The sequence below is a fragment of the Papaver somniferum genome, chromosome 3, assembly GCF_003573695.1.
Source record: "Papaver somniferum cultivar HN1 chromosome 3, ASM357369v1, whole genome shotgun sequence".
NCBI lineage: Eukaryota > Viridiplantae > Streptophyta > Magnoliopsida > Ranunculales > Papaveraceae > Papaver > Papaver somniferum.
In genome coordinates this window covers 59449880-59464942 of record NC_039360.1, presented here as the reverse complement: position 1 = coordinate 59464942, position 15063 = coordinate 59449880, and the positions used below count along the sequence as shown (strand labels likewise).

Sequence of the window (15063 nt, the reverse complement as noted above, 5' to 3'; positions counted from 1 at the left end):
CCATGTTTGTTTACTCCTGACTCATCTGAGTCGTCTGGATCTGAATCATCTGGATCTGAGTGAAATCACCTGACTCATCTGGATCTGAGTCGATATGTTTGTTTTGAGTCAGATCTGACTCATCTGACTCGGAAATAAGTGAGTCAGTGGTTTGGTCCCATGAGTCAGGGGTATTTTGTTACCTGACTCAAATGAGTCCGAGTCAGGGGTTATGTCTGAGTCAGAGGTCGAGTCAGATCTGACTCAAAATGGAAAACAAACGGTCTGACTGCTGACTCGGTCCGAGTCAGGGGTTGACTCAGATTCAGACGCCGAGTCAGCTGCAAACAAACAAGTTCTTAGCTTGTTATACACAAATGAAATGCACGTTCATTTAGGTTTGTGTAACCGTACCTAAACGTTTACACCTAGTTGGTTCAATAGTAGTTAACCAAATGGTTATCCATATAAGTACTTTCATACCAACCATATTCTTCTTTACCACAACTAGTTCAAATGACTCAAATGAACTAGTTAGATAGTTTTTTGATTGCTTAGATCTCATAGAAGTATACAAGACACAATCAAAACCAAAACGATTTTGATTCACTCGAATCGATTCATGAACTTTATAGCCACGGTTTGCATATATGCATTCCTTAGTTTATATAAGTTTAAGTTCACGAATAAACCGTTTTTAGAAAATAACCCACTCAAGTATGCATACCGGTACGCATACTTAAGTACCCGGATTAAGTTTGTTTTCAGCTCACAAACTTCAGTAGAAATTCACGGGACGTGAACTTCCGACAGTACGCGTACATGTACGCGGACTTTAATTCCGGTTATCCTAAGCAGCAAAGTACGCATACTTTGGTTCAAGGATTATGGACTTACACAAGTATGAGTTCACATACAATGTTTATATCCATTCAAGGTTATATATTCAAAAATCTCATTTCAATCATTGAAACATTCTTAGAGGACGTTATATAGTTGTTTTTCACAAACTATTTTTCCTCAAAGCGATTTTCAAGTAATTGAAACTAATATGACTTTCGCCACTAGTAAAGATGAACTTGGCCAAAGTGAAAGCTTACCAACACATATTTCGAGAAATAGATAAGCGAGATAAACTCGGCTCGAAATAGAAAATGTGTATAACCGAAGTCTATATAGCAATACGACTTTTGTCTCAAGATAGGAGATAGAGTATATAGACTTTTGAGTGATAGATAAGTTCAAGTCTCCACATACCTTTTAGTCGATGAAATTCCACCAGTTCCTTGAGTAATTCTTCGTCTTTGTATGATGAACACCGTGGAGTCTAGAGCTCAACTACACTTTTATCCTAGTTCGAGACTTAGCTATTAGTAGACTAGAAATCAAGACTTATAGTTTTGGCAACTAAACTTGACAAACAAGATTGAGATAGCAACGCTTGCGAGTTCGGCCGAGCAGTGCTCTAACATATAGCAAATCCAGAAGGAGCATCCAACAAAGGAAGAATACCTTTCATCCGATCTAGTACCACCAAAAAGTATAGTATAAACAGAGTCTCCAGAAGGAACAGATGCACAAGCAGACTCATAAAGTGGATAAAAACAAAAGGGTAATTATTAAACTTTGTACATAGAAGTTTCCGCACTAGTAGACCAAGGTATTGGGTTTTCGCTACCTACTAGTAGACGTTGCTCCAGTCATAGAGAAAATTCAGCCATTCTTGCACTTTCACATCCTTCTCGATTAATCGTAGGTAAGGTCGCTAATGACTTGCTTTGGAAGAGAAAGAAGCTTCCAATTCGAGGACTTTCATCGTCGTATAATACAAGCTTTCATTTCCCAGAACAAAAGAAAGCCAAATCGAAAGAGAAAGAATCTTTCCCATGTTTCAGGAAAAGGGATACTCCTTGTGGGCTAAAGAAGTAAAACCATCATGAGAGGAAGTGTTTGAAGAGGGATTAATCACATATCTTGAAGGTGATAAAGTGATAGCATTAGTTATTTAAGAAATGGCCTCCCTGATTGATAAAGCCGAAACTGAAGGCACAAATGATGATAAAACAGGGAGTGAAACGATAAAACCTGAACCCCTGGATGATCCAGAGGGATGAAGACTGACAGAAAAAGTTGAAGGCTGAGACTCAACACCAGAAGTAGCAACATCAGTAACCTTTTTCTAACCAGCACCAGAAATTTCTCCCATTTTTTTAAACCGAAAACACCTTTGTTACAGCCACATGTGAAGCTTTAGGAGAATGAGCAGGCGAAGCTTTAACATAAATCCTCATATGAATCTCCTTACATTTGTTCTCATCATGATTAAGCATAAAACATTTATTACATGCATGAAAAGGTAACTTTGGATAGAAAGCTGACATATAATAATTTTTCCAAGCAGTGTTGTAAACAACTTTCTTAGTCATTGCAAAATTCTTAGGTACCATCACTTCAGCTTCATAAAAAGTTACCCAAAGGTGGATCTACTGCCACAATAGTACCAATTTGCTCAATAATTTCTCTAGCCTTACCTTTATTAACAAGAACAAGTGGTATTGTTATCTACCCAAGCATAGGAGTTTTATCCCATGTCAAGTCAAAAACAGACTCTAAATCACCCAATATTTGAACATCAAACAATTGACCAAAGAGCAAAGTTGGTCTAACAGCAAGTGCCAAATCCAAATCTTTTTTTTTCTTAAATAAAATCATAAAGAGATTAAGAAAGCCTTCCAGTCTTTTAATATATAGTTTAGCTAGTTTGAAGTCAGATGCATTAATGGTCCACACTCTATTCAGATGGTACTTAACAGAATTTTTATGATAGTTATGGTACTTATCAACAAGCAAACCAGCTAATCTAATTGGAAATTCTTCAGCATCTTCATCTAAATCAAGGACTCTCACTTGTTCTTCAGGAATATACATGACAAAAAACTAGAGACTGAGAAGGTGAAGAAACACTCATGAGAAATAGTGGAAGTTTTACAAACATAAGACATGTATAAAATGTAACCTCCACAATTACTTTATATATGACAGAGTGAAAAGAAAGTACTGAAATAAAACTTATAAGACTGTATTACAAGATTAAATAGTATACATGATTTTCATATGCAATCTCCTAGATACTCCACAGACAGACAAACCCTCCTTCAGAAACAGAAAATCAGGTTCATGCATGATATAAATTTTTCCAAGTGTTAAAAAAGCTTATGAGAAAATCCATTACAGGTACTCACGACGAAGAAGAAAGAAAATATTAACTTAAACTTCACAATTATCCATAATACAAGCTTTTTACTGATAACCCCAAATCCCCAAACTCATGCAAATAAAAATAATCCCTACTTCAGTAGGATCTCATTATGCGAAAAAACATATCTAAACTGCCAATCTTCTCATATTATATTAACCCAAATCCATAAAGAAGATACTGATACAAAATTTAAAAACCATACCCGATTAAATATGCTAAAACTTCTCCAAAAACACAGTCTTAATCTGAAATCTCATGATGGTGATTCTAGAATTCTATGTCTGCAACCTGCTTCAGCCCATGACCAAATCTGAAAACAAAATAGAGAAAACCTTGAAAAGAAATGTTATAAGATTAACAAATCAAATCAGAAGATAAGGCAAGTCACGAAATTAGATAAGGAAATTCTAGAAACGATAACAAGCCTTTCATAATTGAAAAGACAACAACATCAGAAGCAAGAAATTAAGGAAGATCTTTTTCTTTTTTTTTTAAATTAGATCATTCCTGATCTAAAAAAATTCTATAAAATTACGAATAAATTAACCAATAGATAAAATAAAAAAAAAAAACGAAAAGAGTCCGATGGTCATTCAAAAACAAAATTAAACTGAAACCCTAGATAAGTCGAGAGAGATGAAGAAATTTGAGACTTGACCAAGTCAACGTCACCAGACCAATCGCCTAAAAATCGTCAGAGACTCCAAAAAAGACCACTTATCTTATGTTTGGTACCCTCGCCAATAATCTAGCATCCTATTAGCATTGTTGTTAAATCCTCTGTGTAGGGTCATATAGTTTTTGTTATTGGGGTCATACAGTTTTGGTTTAGGAAATTGTTAGGGAAGTCGGTGACCTTCTCTCATATATATATATATATATACACGGCAATATATGCCCGCATGAACACAACATAATAAACTGAGCCGCGAAGGGGATTAGGAGGAGAAGTAGACGCGGGAAAAAAATTTAAGAGAAGTGGAAGGTGAAAACCTAAACTATTTTCATCATTGATTTTAAAACATATTTAGGATTTCCGTGTCATCAATATTGATTTCTGGCTAAAACCTTTAGAAAAAGAACAAATAACCTAATTTTATGGTTTAAATTTCCTATTTAGTTTTGGGATTCCTTTTTTAGCTGGATTTCTTTTCTGCTAATAATTGTTGTTGTAATCTCTATAAATACAAGTTCCGTCTTCCGGTTCTCTCACAATTCAGAGAAACACACCCAAAATCTGTCTTGGTATCTCCCTAAAGCCCTCAAAAAACCTAATTTGAATACTTTAAAATTTGTCTTGGTTTCATCAGATTAAGAATGATGAAACCCTCAAAATTTGAAGATCAGATAGACTTTGCAACTACGAGTGTAGTGCCATTCAACAAGTTGGTGAAGCTTGTTGGCCGTGCTTTTTATGATGATAAACATGATAATAAACCCGAGAACCAGCGGGGGAATGCTAGAAGTAATAACAAAGGGATGGCCATTGTGATCCTTGATGCTCTGACAAGACGACTATGGGTTAGAGAGGATGATTTGGCGAAGGATTTGAAGCTGAGCCCTAAACAATTGCGCCAGACTTTATGTTATTTTGAGGAAGAGAAGCTAGTAACAAGGGTTACTCGAAGAGAGACGGTAAAAGCTGCACAGAGATTTAATGCTGCATTAGCTAACACTGCTGATGGTCATGGGGAAGAGGGGGAAGAAAAGAAGAAGGTGCATACCCATTCTTACTGCTGTCTGGATTACTCGCAGATTTGCGATGTTGTAAGGTACAGACTTCACCATATGAAGAAAAAGTTGGAGGATGAACTTGGCTGTGGGAATACAGTTGAGGAATATGTATGCTGTGGTTGCAAGAGGAAGTACAATGCATTGGATGCGCTTCAACTAATTTCCCCAACGGGTGAGGGGTTTTGCTGCGAAAACTGCAATGGGGAACTCAAATTAGCTGCTGATGAAATGGGTGGTGGAAATGGTAACGCAAGAGGGAATAGACGCGAAATGTTGAAGGGCATGCTTCGAAAGATGGAGGAACAGCTGAAACCATTGCAGGATCAACTCAAGACAGTGGAGCGTTTAACTTGTCCTGAATTTCGTACTCTCGAAGAGTGGGAAGCCCTAGCCAGTGCCGCACATAGAAATGCTACTGATCCATCCAAGTCTTCTCAAGAATATGTTGGAACACTTTTGCCATTTATTAGCGCTACAAAGGTTGACGTTGAGCTGTATGGTGCGGCAGTGAAAGAAGAGGATATCAAACCTGAGGTTGGACTGATGAAAGTCTATCCTCCTTGGATGATCCAGCAAGGCATGTATCTCACAAAGGAGCAACGTGGAGAAGTTTTGTCTTCTGATCGTCAGGTTGGCATGAAATCTAAACGCGAGGACGTTCAATGGGAAGCTGCCCGGACAACAGGAATGGCAAAGTTATACGATGTGAAGGCTGAAGAATCAGAGGAGGATGAGATAGACTGGGAGAATGGTTAAATATTCTCCAGTTAAAAACTATGACCGATAAAACAGAATGAGATGGCGTTAAAATCTTCCTAGTTAAAAGCCTTATTTAAGCATCAAAAACTTTTGCGAATGATGTTTGAAAACTGGATTGATATTTCAACTTTGCACATGAATATCACTGTCAGTAGAATTTCGTATCATTTGTTTTCTGTTTCTGCTAGATTCATTACACAAGATGCTCTGGTATGATAGTTCACTGAAGAAGATCTAACTATCTTTAATGCTGCAATTTATAAGCCTCGTCCGGCCTATAGAATGGCCGCACTTTAAATATATTGTGCTGGAATCCTAAGATTGTGGAATTGAAAATGTCCACACTTTAATTATGGTTACTGGAGATGCACATGCTTCCCAGTACCACCAGCATATCGGTGTGTATCACTTCCTTTATCATTCTCGGAACCACTGTGGCTTCCACTTCCACCCCCTTTCTTACATCTTCCATGACTGCTCCTGAAAGAAAAACAAACAGTACAGCCAGTATCCTGTTATAACTTTTTCGGCATCCAACTGGTGTATATGTTTAAACTAAGGCTGCATTAACTCCCCAAATCTGTTTCCCAACACATGTCGGGAGGGAGGCCAAATTTTCTAAAAAACTCTCATCTCTGTGGAGATTAATAACTAGATAAATTGGCCAATTATATTTTCGAACTCTCACATCAGAGAGGTGCCAGCAATTTGAGTCAACAAACTCTAAAGATGTAATGCTTGCCTTGATTTGATATTACATTGGAAAAGCATTACACAGATAACCAAAATATACCTGACGCTGCCTCTGATGAAGCCGCAGTTTCTCTGAATTTGCCATTTCATATTCCCCGTTCTCTAGGCACCTCTCTGATCAGTTGTGAGCCTTGACTCTGTCGGTGGTAACTTTTTTCTGACAGCTATGTATGTTTCCTTTTTTCTGCTACTTCCTTATTTGATCTGAACTCTTCTCTATAAATACATCGAAGTGAAAACTTCTACCAACCCCAACTTCGACGAATCAATATTATTAAGTGTTTGCTCCGTTTTGGTGAGTAATCTCCTATTCAAAGGATTTTAGGTGGTTGATCTCCGATAATTGATCAAAGTTGATTCTCTAGTTTCGCTGTCGGTTGAAAAGTGAATTACGAAACCCTCAACTTTTCAAGATCAGATGGAGATAAATTTTGCAAAGGAAAGCGCAAAGCCTTTTAACACGTTGGTAGAGATTGTCCTCCATGCTTTCTATGATGATGATAAAGAGAAATAGACGATGAAGAATCGTAGAATTCACAACGGAGGGATGGCCTTTGTGGTTCTTCTTGCTCTTACAAGGCGACAATGGGTCAGAGAGGATGATTTGGCTAAGGATCTGAAGCTGAGCCCTAAACAATTACGCCAGACGTTACGCTTTTTTGAGAAAGAGAAGCTAATAACAAGAGTTAATCGAAGAGAGACGCCCAAAGGTGCAAAGAGATATAAGGTTGCTGTAGCTAAAACCACTGATGGGAAAGAGGGAGAAGAAAAGAAGAAGGTGCACACCTATTCTTGCTTCTGATTAGATTATTCACAGATTTACGACGTTGTCAGATACAGACTTCACCGCATGAAGAAAATATTGGAGGACGAACTTGAGTGTTGTAAAACAGTTGAGGAATATGTATGCTCTCGTTGCAAGAGAAGGTATAGTGCCTTAGACGCGCTTCAACTGATTTCCCAAACGGGTGAAGGTTTTCACTGCGAAAACTGCAATCTTGAAATGGTTGATGGAGATCATAATGCGAGGAGGATGTTGGATTAACTTCAACATAGAAGTCACTAACAAGTTGGTTAGGACAAGATTAGGAAATTGATGTAATCTTAAGGGAATTAGAAGTCATCTAGTTCTAAGAAAAGGAAAGACATGTAATAAGGTAATAGGACTAGGAAAATGAATTCATAGTTCTATATATATATGATCACCAAAGTTGTGGTTGATCATATGAGCAAGATTAGAGCTTGTGTTTAGTTTTGAGAGATTTTCTAAACATCAATAAAGAGAGTTGTCTTTATATAAGCTAAGTTTCATCTTGCAGTTGCCATTAATTGGTATCAGAGCTTGTCTACACCGAGCCATGGGAGACGAGAGCACCATCATACGTACAAGATTTTTCACAAGCACAGTTGAAGCTTAAGGGGGAGAATGTTGGATTAACTTCAACATAGAAGTCACTAACAAGCTGGTTAGGACAAGATTAGGAAATTGATGTAATCCTAAGGGAATTAGAAGTCATCTAGTTCTAAGAAAAGGAAAGACATGTAATAAGGTAATAGGACTAGGAAAAGGAATTCATAGTTCTATATATATATGATCACCAAAGTTGTGGTTGATCATATGAGCAAGATTAGAGCTTGTGTTTAGTTTTGAGAGATTTTCTAAACATCAATAAAGAGAGTTGTCTTTATATAAGCTAAGTTTCATCTTGCAGTTGACATTAATTGGTATCAGAGCTTGTTTTCTGAGCCATGGAAAACGAAATCACCATTGTGGGTGCAAAAAAGTTCACGCCACCATCAATACAAGTTCCAATCCTCAACGCCACAAACTACACAGTATGGGCCATGAGAATGAAGGTACTGATGAAAATCTACAAAGTTTGGGAAACAATTGATCCTGATACATTGGACCCAGACAAAAACAATGTTGCCATTGGATTACTCTTTCAAGCAATACCAGAATGTCTTGTTTTACAAGTTGGTGAACAGGAAACTTCAAAGAAAATTTGGGATGCAATAAAGGCACGTAATCTCGGAGCTGATCGAGTTAAAGATGCCCGTCTGCAAACCTTAATGTCTGAATTTGAAAGAGTGAAGATGAAAGACACTGATACTATTGATAGCTTAGCACGAAAGCTATCAGAGATAGCCTCAAAAGCTGCGTCACTTGGACAATCCATTGATGAAGATAAACTGGTAAAGAAGTTTCTCAATAGTTTACCAAGATCCAAGTATATTCATATTATAGCTTCTCTCGAACAAGTCTTAGATTTAAAGAAGACTAGCTATGAAGATATAATTGGAAGATTGAAAGCATATGAAGAGAGAATCCTTGATGAAGAAAACAATGGAGAAACTCAAGGAAAACTCTTGTACACAAACTCTTACCAACAAAACTCTGCGACAAGAGGAAGAGGTCGTGGAAGAGGTGGTAGAGGAAACAGAGGCCGAGGAAGGGGAGGAAAGTTTAACTCACAAGATAGAACAACAAGTCAGAATGATCAAAACCAAGGGAAAGAAAAGAAGTATAGATCAAATATTATGTGTTACAGATGTGATAAACCAGGACACTTCTCCTCTGTATGCCCTGAAAGAATACAAAAGATGGAAGAAACAAACAAGAATGAAACAAGGGAAGCAGATACAACTCTTTTCATGCACGAAGTTGTCTTCTTAAACGAAGGGAAACTAATACCAAAGAACTACGAATCAAAGGATGGAGAAGAAGGAATCTGGTATTTAGATAATGGAGCCAGCAATCACATGACTGGTAAGAGACACTACTTTTCTGAACTCAATGAGAAAATCAAAGGACAAGTGAAGTTTGGGGATGGATCTTCTGTAGAAATTGAAGGGAAAGGATCAATTCTATTTCAGAGCAAGACCGGAGAACAGAAGCTTGTCACAAACATCTACTTCATCCCAAACTTACAAAGCAACATTCTAAGTTTAGGACAAGCTACAGAAGTTGGATGTGATGTTAGAATGCGACAAGATTATCTAACAGTTCATGACCCAAGTGGAAGACTTTTAGTTAGAGTCTCACGCTCACAGAATAGACTCTACAAGATAAGTCTCATGATTGGAAGGCCATTGTGTCTGAATATGAGACTGGAAGATCAGACATGGAAGTGGCACGCAAGTTTAGGACACATAAGTTTCAGAACCTTAAAGGAAATGTCTCAGAACAAGATGGTTCGAGGGCTACCACAACAAAACGGAGTGGTGGAGAGGAGAAACAGGACTCTAATGGAGATGAAAAGAAGTTCTTTAAAGGCTATGCAGGTACCTAATTATCTATGGGGAGAAGCTGTACGACACTCCACATACCTAATAAACAGGATACCTACGAAAGCTCTGAAAGACATGACTCCATATGAAAGTTTGCGAAAGAGAAAACCAAACATAGATCATTTAAGAGTGTTTGGTTGCAAAGCATACGCAAAAGTTGATTCTGCAACTCTTAAGAAACTGGATGATCGATCTCAGACTCTTGTGCATCTAAGAATTGAGCCTGGATCCAAAGCTTACAGATTATTCAATCCAACAACGAAAAGAGTAATAGTGAGTCGAGATGTGGTATTCGATGAAAAAGCAAACTGGAACTGGAAAGAAACTAATGATGAACCAAGTAGGGATCCAGGAATGTTTCACATGAGATGGGGTCAAGTAATTGATGAAGGCGAAGGACCCATAATCATCAATACCAATGAAAACAATGATGTTAATCAAGAAGAAGAAGAGAATAATGAAAACACTGAGAATACCGAAGAAGTAGAAGAAGAGATCGATGAAATAACTCAAACCATTCCACTGCGAAAATCAACAAGACAGATACAAAAGCCACAGTATCTGGAGGATTATGTTCTTCAAGCTGCAGAAGAATGTGAGATAATGCTACTTTCTGTTAATGATGAACCAAGGAATTTTCAGGAAGCAAAGGTCTCGACTAAATGGACACAAGCATGTAGAGAAGAAATTATTTCAATCAACAGAAAAAAGACTTGGTTTCTAGTTGATAAGCCAGGTGGGGTAAAAGTGATTGGTCTTAAATGGATCTTCAAAATAAAACGGAATGCTGCTGGTACTGTCAACAAATATAAGGCAAGACTTGTAGCTAAGGGATACGTTCAAGAATCAGGCATAGACTTTGATGAAGTTTTCTCACCAGTTGCTAAATTAGATACAATTCGTCTCTTAATAGCAGAAGCAGCATCAAACTCATGGGAAATTCACCACTTAGACATTAAGACAGCATTCTTACATGGTGAATTGCGAGAAGATGTGTATATTGAACAACCATAAGGTTTTGAAGTAAAAGGACAAGAGAATAAGGTTTACAAGTTATCAAAAGCTCTATATGGTCTAAGACAAGCTCCTCGAGCCTGGAATACAAAGTTATATCAAATCTTAAGGGAAATCAGATTTGTTAAGTGCTTTAAAGAAACATCAGTATACAGAAGAAAAGAAAAGGGAACGCTTCTTGTGATTGCAGTCTATGTAGATGATCTATTTTTGACTGGAAACTCCCTTAAGGTGATCAATGAGTTCAAGAGAGAAATGTCATCAAAGTTTGAGATGTCAGACCTCGGAAAACTCACTTATTACCTTGGCATAGAAGTCCATCAAGGAATAGATGGGATTCAGATTAAACAAGAAGCTTATGCAAGGAGAATTCTGAAAGAAGCAGGACTTGAAACTTGTAATCCAACTAAGATACTAATGGAGTTTGGACTTAAAGTTTCAAAGGCACAAGAAGAAGCTGAGATTGATCCAACGAGTTATAGAAGAAATGTTAGATGCCTTAGATACTTGTTACACACAAGACCAGACTTGGCTTTCTCTGTGGGAGTAGCAAGCCGTTATATGCAGAGTCCACGCAAGTCTCATGGTGATGTAATAAAGAAGATATTGAGATATCTAAGAGGAACAATCAACTATGGATTGAAGTATGGTCTAGGAGGATCAAAAGGAATTGTTGGGTATAGTGACAGCAGTCATAATATTGACCAAGATGATGGAAAAGGTACAACTGGTCATATATTTTATCTAGGTGAAGCACCTATTACATGGTGTTCACAGAAGCAAGACACTGTAGCCCTCTCATCCTGTGAAGTTGAGTTCATGGCCGCAACAGAAGCAGCTAAACAATTAATATGGCTTCAAGAACTGTTGGGTGAAATCAAAGGAAGAGAACCTGAAAAAGTTCTCATCAATATTGATAATAAGTCTGCAATTGCACTCACTAAAAATCCAGCGTTTCATGGGAAGACGAAACACATTCACAAGAGGTATCATTTCATACGAGAATGTATCGAGAAGGAGATCATCAACGTTGAACACATACCAGGAACTGAGCAGAAAGCAGATATATTGACAAAGGCATTAGCTCGGATCAAGTTTGAAGAAATGAGACAACTGATTGGAGTACAAGATATGTCACAAGCACAGTTGAAGCTTAAGGGGGAGAATGTTGGATTAACTTCAACATAGAAGTCACTAACAAGTTGGTTAGGACAAGATTAGGAAATTGATGTAATCCTAAGGGAATTAGAAGTCATCTAGTTCTAAGAAAAGGAAAGACATGTAATAAGGTAATAGGACTAGGAAAAGGAATTCATAGTTCTATATATATATGATCACCAAAGTTGTGGTTGGTCATATGAGCAAGATTAGAGCTTGTGTTTAGTTTTGAGAGATTTTCTAAACATCAATAAAGAGAGTTGTCTTTATATAAGCTAAGTTTCATCTTGCAGTTGCCATTAGAGGAGACGTGAAAAGTTGACGGACATGCTTAAAAAGATGGATTTACAGATGGAACCATTGCAGAAACAACTCAAAACAGTGAAGTCTTTACCTTGTCCTGAATGTCCTTCTTTCTAAAGCTTATATATTATTTTATAGAAAAAGGTAATATTTTTTCTTCGTTCTTATTGTTGTTGTTTTGACTTGAATGTTTGCCTGTCAGAAACATACTAGTTAGACATTTATCCAGCATTGATCCATACCTGCACGAAACTGTTTCAGTTACATAAGAACTGAGATGTTTACACTTTTAACCTGTAACAATTTCAAAGACAGAGTTACACATGCTCATTACTTGCCTCAGTACTTATTTGCTTTATTTTCTAGTTATTATATGCTGATTAGTTCTGTTAGAGTTAGTATTCTTACATAGACATGCTAAGTATGAATTTAAAACCTGGATTTTATAGCATGATGTGCAAGTGTACACCACATATACACAACTTTTGTACGTCATTATCTGCTAGAACACGGGAAAGCCTGGCTGAGAATCACTTGTTACGTAGGGTTTTCAAGAACTTATTTATTGTTCGTTGCACAGATCTAAACGGGGAAATGCAAGAAGCTAGTTTGTTTCAATTGCAAGGATTGCCACTGTTTATCTGCTCATTAATCTGTGTACGTAGCCGTAGTGTCGTCTGCTAAGTTATATGCCATTACTGACCCAATTCAATTTTAGGCATAGAGATGACAGAGACAGAGAAGGGCGATGTCATAAGCACCGTTCTCGATCTCGTTCAAGAGAAAGATCCAGTCATAGGTCACGATCAAAGAGGTAAAGTCAATTTGTTAATTTGACTATGGTTATTGACATAGTGCTTCTTTTTCCTCCCCAATTACTTGAACCGTTGTTGTTCATATGCGTTATCAGTTGGAGTTGTTGTTCATACTGTATCCTAATTTTTCTTGCCATGCCAAATTTTCGGTTCTCATGTAACTAGGATTGAGAGTCATGTTTGTTATTGGTGAAGATTCTTGACTGGAGGTGAAGGTCTCTGACTAAGTACTCCACCCCCCAGTGATATGTGCACATAGCCAAAATTGTTTGCCTTCTGCTTAATCAAACTGTTTTCTCACGTTGCATATGAATACACATTTTCCTATGCTTTAGTATGACAATTTAAGGGGCGGGTCTTGATGTCAATTTGCATTTGGCTTTTCAGAAAATACTTGGGATCTAAACTTAATTGCCGGGATTTTTTCATGTTAGTGGAAAGTTGTGGCTCCTAAGTTGTTGTTTTTTCTTGTTGTGGAGGACATATTGTTGGAGAGCACATATAGATTCTTGTTCCGCCCCTGAAGTTGTTCTACGTATACACATCATCCCTTTGACAGTTAAATTGGTAAAATGTTATGTGTGTGTTGTTATATTTTGTAGGTAGTTTGGCATGCATGATAGGACTGCAGTGTGTAGCACTGAATGGGAACATTGTTAGGAAAATTGAATGCTGGAACACTCTATACCTTAGTATACTGCATCTGTCAGTTAAATATGATTTTCTGATCTTTAATTAGGAGCTTACAATCTTGTAAAAAGAACAGAGGGATCTAAGAAAAATACCCCTAAAGGTTATTATTTAAGTTGTATGGTCTAGTTTTTGGTTGACATACAACATTATATTTTGTCAATTTGATTTGGAGGCTGAATTGGCGTTTACATGCGTCAAGTATAAGTTTCACTATAATTTAGTGGATATTAAAATGAATATCACCTTTCATATTCATTGTAATTTGTTCTCCACAGGTTGCTGGAGGAACTTGAACGTGGAGAGAAGGGTATTGGAGATGGCACAGTTAGTTACGGAATGGATGACGGAGATGACATTTACATGCGTTCTTGGACGGGTACCATAATTGGTCCTCATAATGTAAGCTTTTTTATTATATGTTCTTTGTTAACTTGCTTCAGTATTCTGCCTGCATCATTTCGCATGCTATTCTATTTAATCTTCCCAGATTTTTCTAATTGTCATATTAAAAACAAAATGTTTGTTTTTCATCTTCTAATTACCAAAATGTTCTTTTCTAATCTTTCCATGTTTGAAGTGAAATTTCAAGGTTGCAGATTATGCTAGCGCATTAATTACCAAATATTTTGTTCAGTTATGACTTATTATTGGATGTTTTGTGATTCTTAAACTATCAAGTGTGATTGACAATTGGATATTCTGTACCCATATTGTCCCTGTTCAGTAGTTGACACGAGTTCAAAATTTTCTTTTTCAGTCTGTGCGTGAGGGACGCATCTATCAGTTGAAGCTATTCTGCGGCAAAGATTATCCAGAAAAACCTCCAACTGTACGTTTCCATTCACGGATCAACATGACTTGTGTGAATCATGAGACTGGAGTGGTACGTTCTCTCTCTCCAGTAAATTTTCATTTGCACTCATTTATTCAGTTGAAGTGGACAATACATCCATCTCACACCAAACGACTCTTGCCCTATTTAGACATCTATTCAGGTAGGCCAACTATTCCTTTCTGCTGTTGGTCCTGAAGCTTTTGATTTAATTTTCTGCAGGTAGAACCAAAGAAGTTTGCGATGTTGTCAAATTGGCAGCGACATTACACAATGGAGACCATGCTGACACAACTGAAGAAGGAGATGTCAGCCCCAGGCAATCGGAAATTGGTCCAGCCTCCTGAAGGTGCTTGCGAAAAAGAAGACTAGATGGAGAGGATGAACTAATCATTTGCATATGATGTTAATACAGTTTGTAATACTTCTTATTAAAGTTTCAAGGCGCTTAAGACACCTTTACGGGTTTCAAA

At 37.3% G+C, this 15063-nt stretch overlaps 2 protein-coding genes and 1 pseudogene across 2 annotated transcripts; all 3 read left to right on the top strand.

The window, feature by feature from the left end:
• Positions 1 to 4555: 4555 nt before the first annotated feature.
• LOC113359479 (general transcription factor IIE subunit 1-like) lies at positions 4556 to 5728 on the top strand. The gene has a single exon (XM_026603102.1). It carries the CDS (start codon positions 4556 to 4558, stop codon positions 5726 to 5728), a length of 1173 nt encoding a protein of 390 aa, XP_026458887.1.
• A 939-nt stretch (positions 5729 to 6667) lies between these two features.
• Positions 6668 to 12367, top strand: LOC113359478 (annotated as a pseudogene).
• A 1669-nt stretch (positions 12368 to 14036) lies between these two features.
• LOC113361294 (ubiquitin-conjugating enzyme E2 variant 1D-like) lies at positions 14037 to 15063 on the top strand. Its single transcript, XM_026604586.1, has 3 exons — positions 14037 to 14157; positions 14516 to 14641; positions 14813 to 15063. Exons 1-3 carry the CDS (start codon positions 14095 to 14097, stop codon positions 14960 to 14962), a joined length of 339 nt encoding a protein of 112 aa, XP_026460371.1. The 5' UTR covers positions 14037 to 14094; the 3' UTR covers positions 14963 to 15063.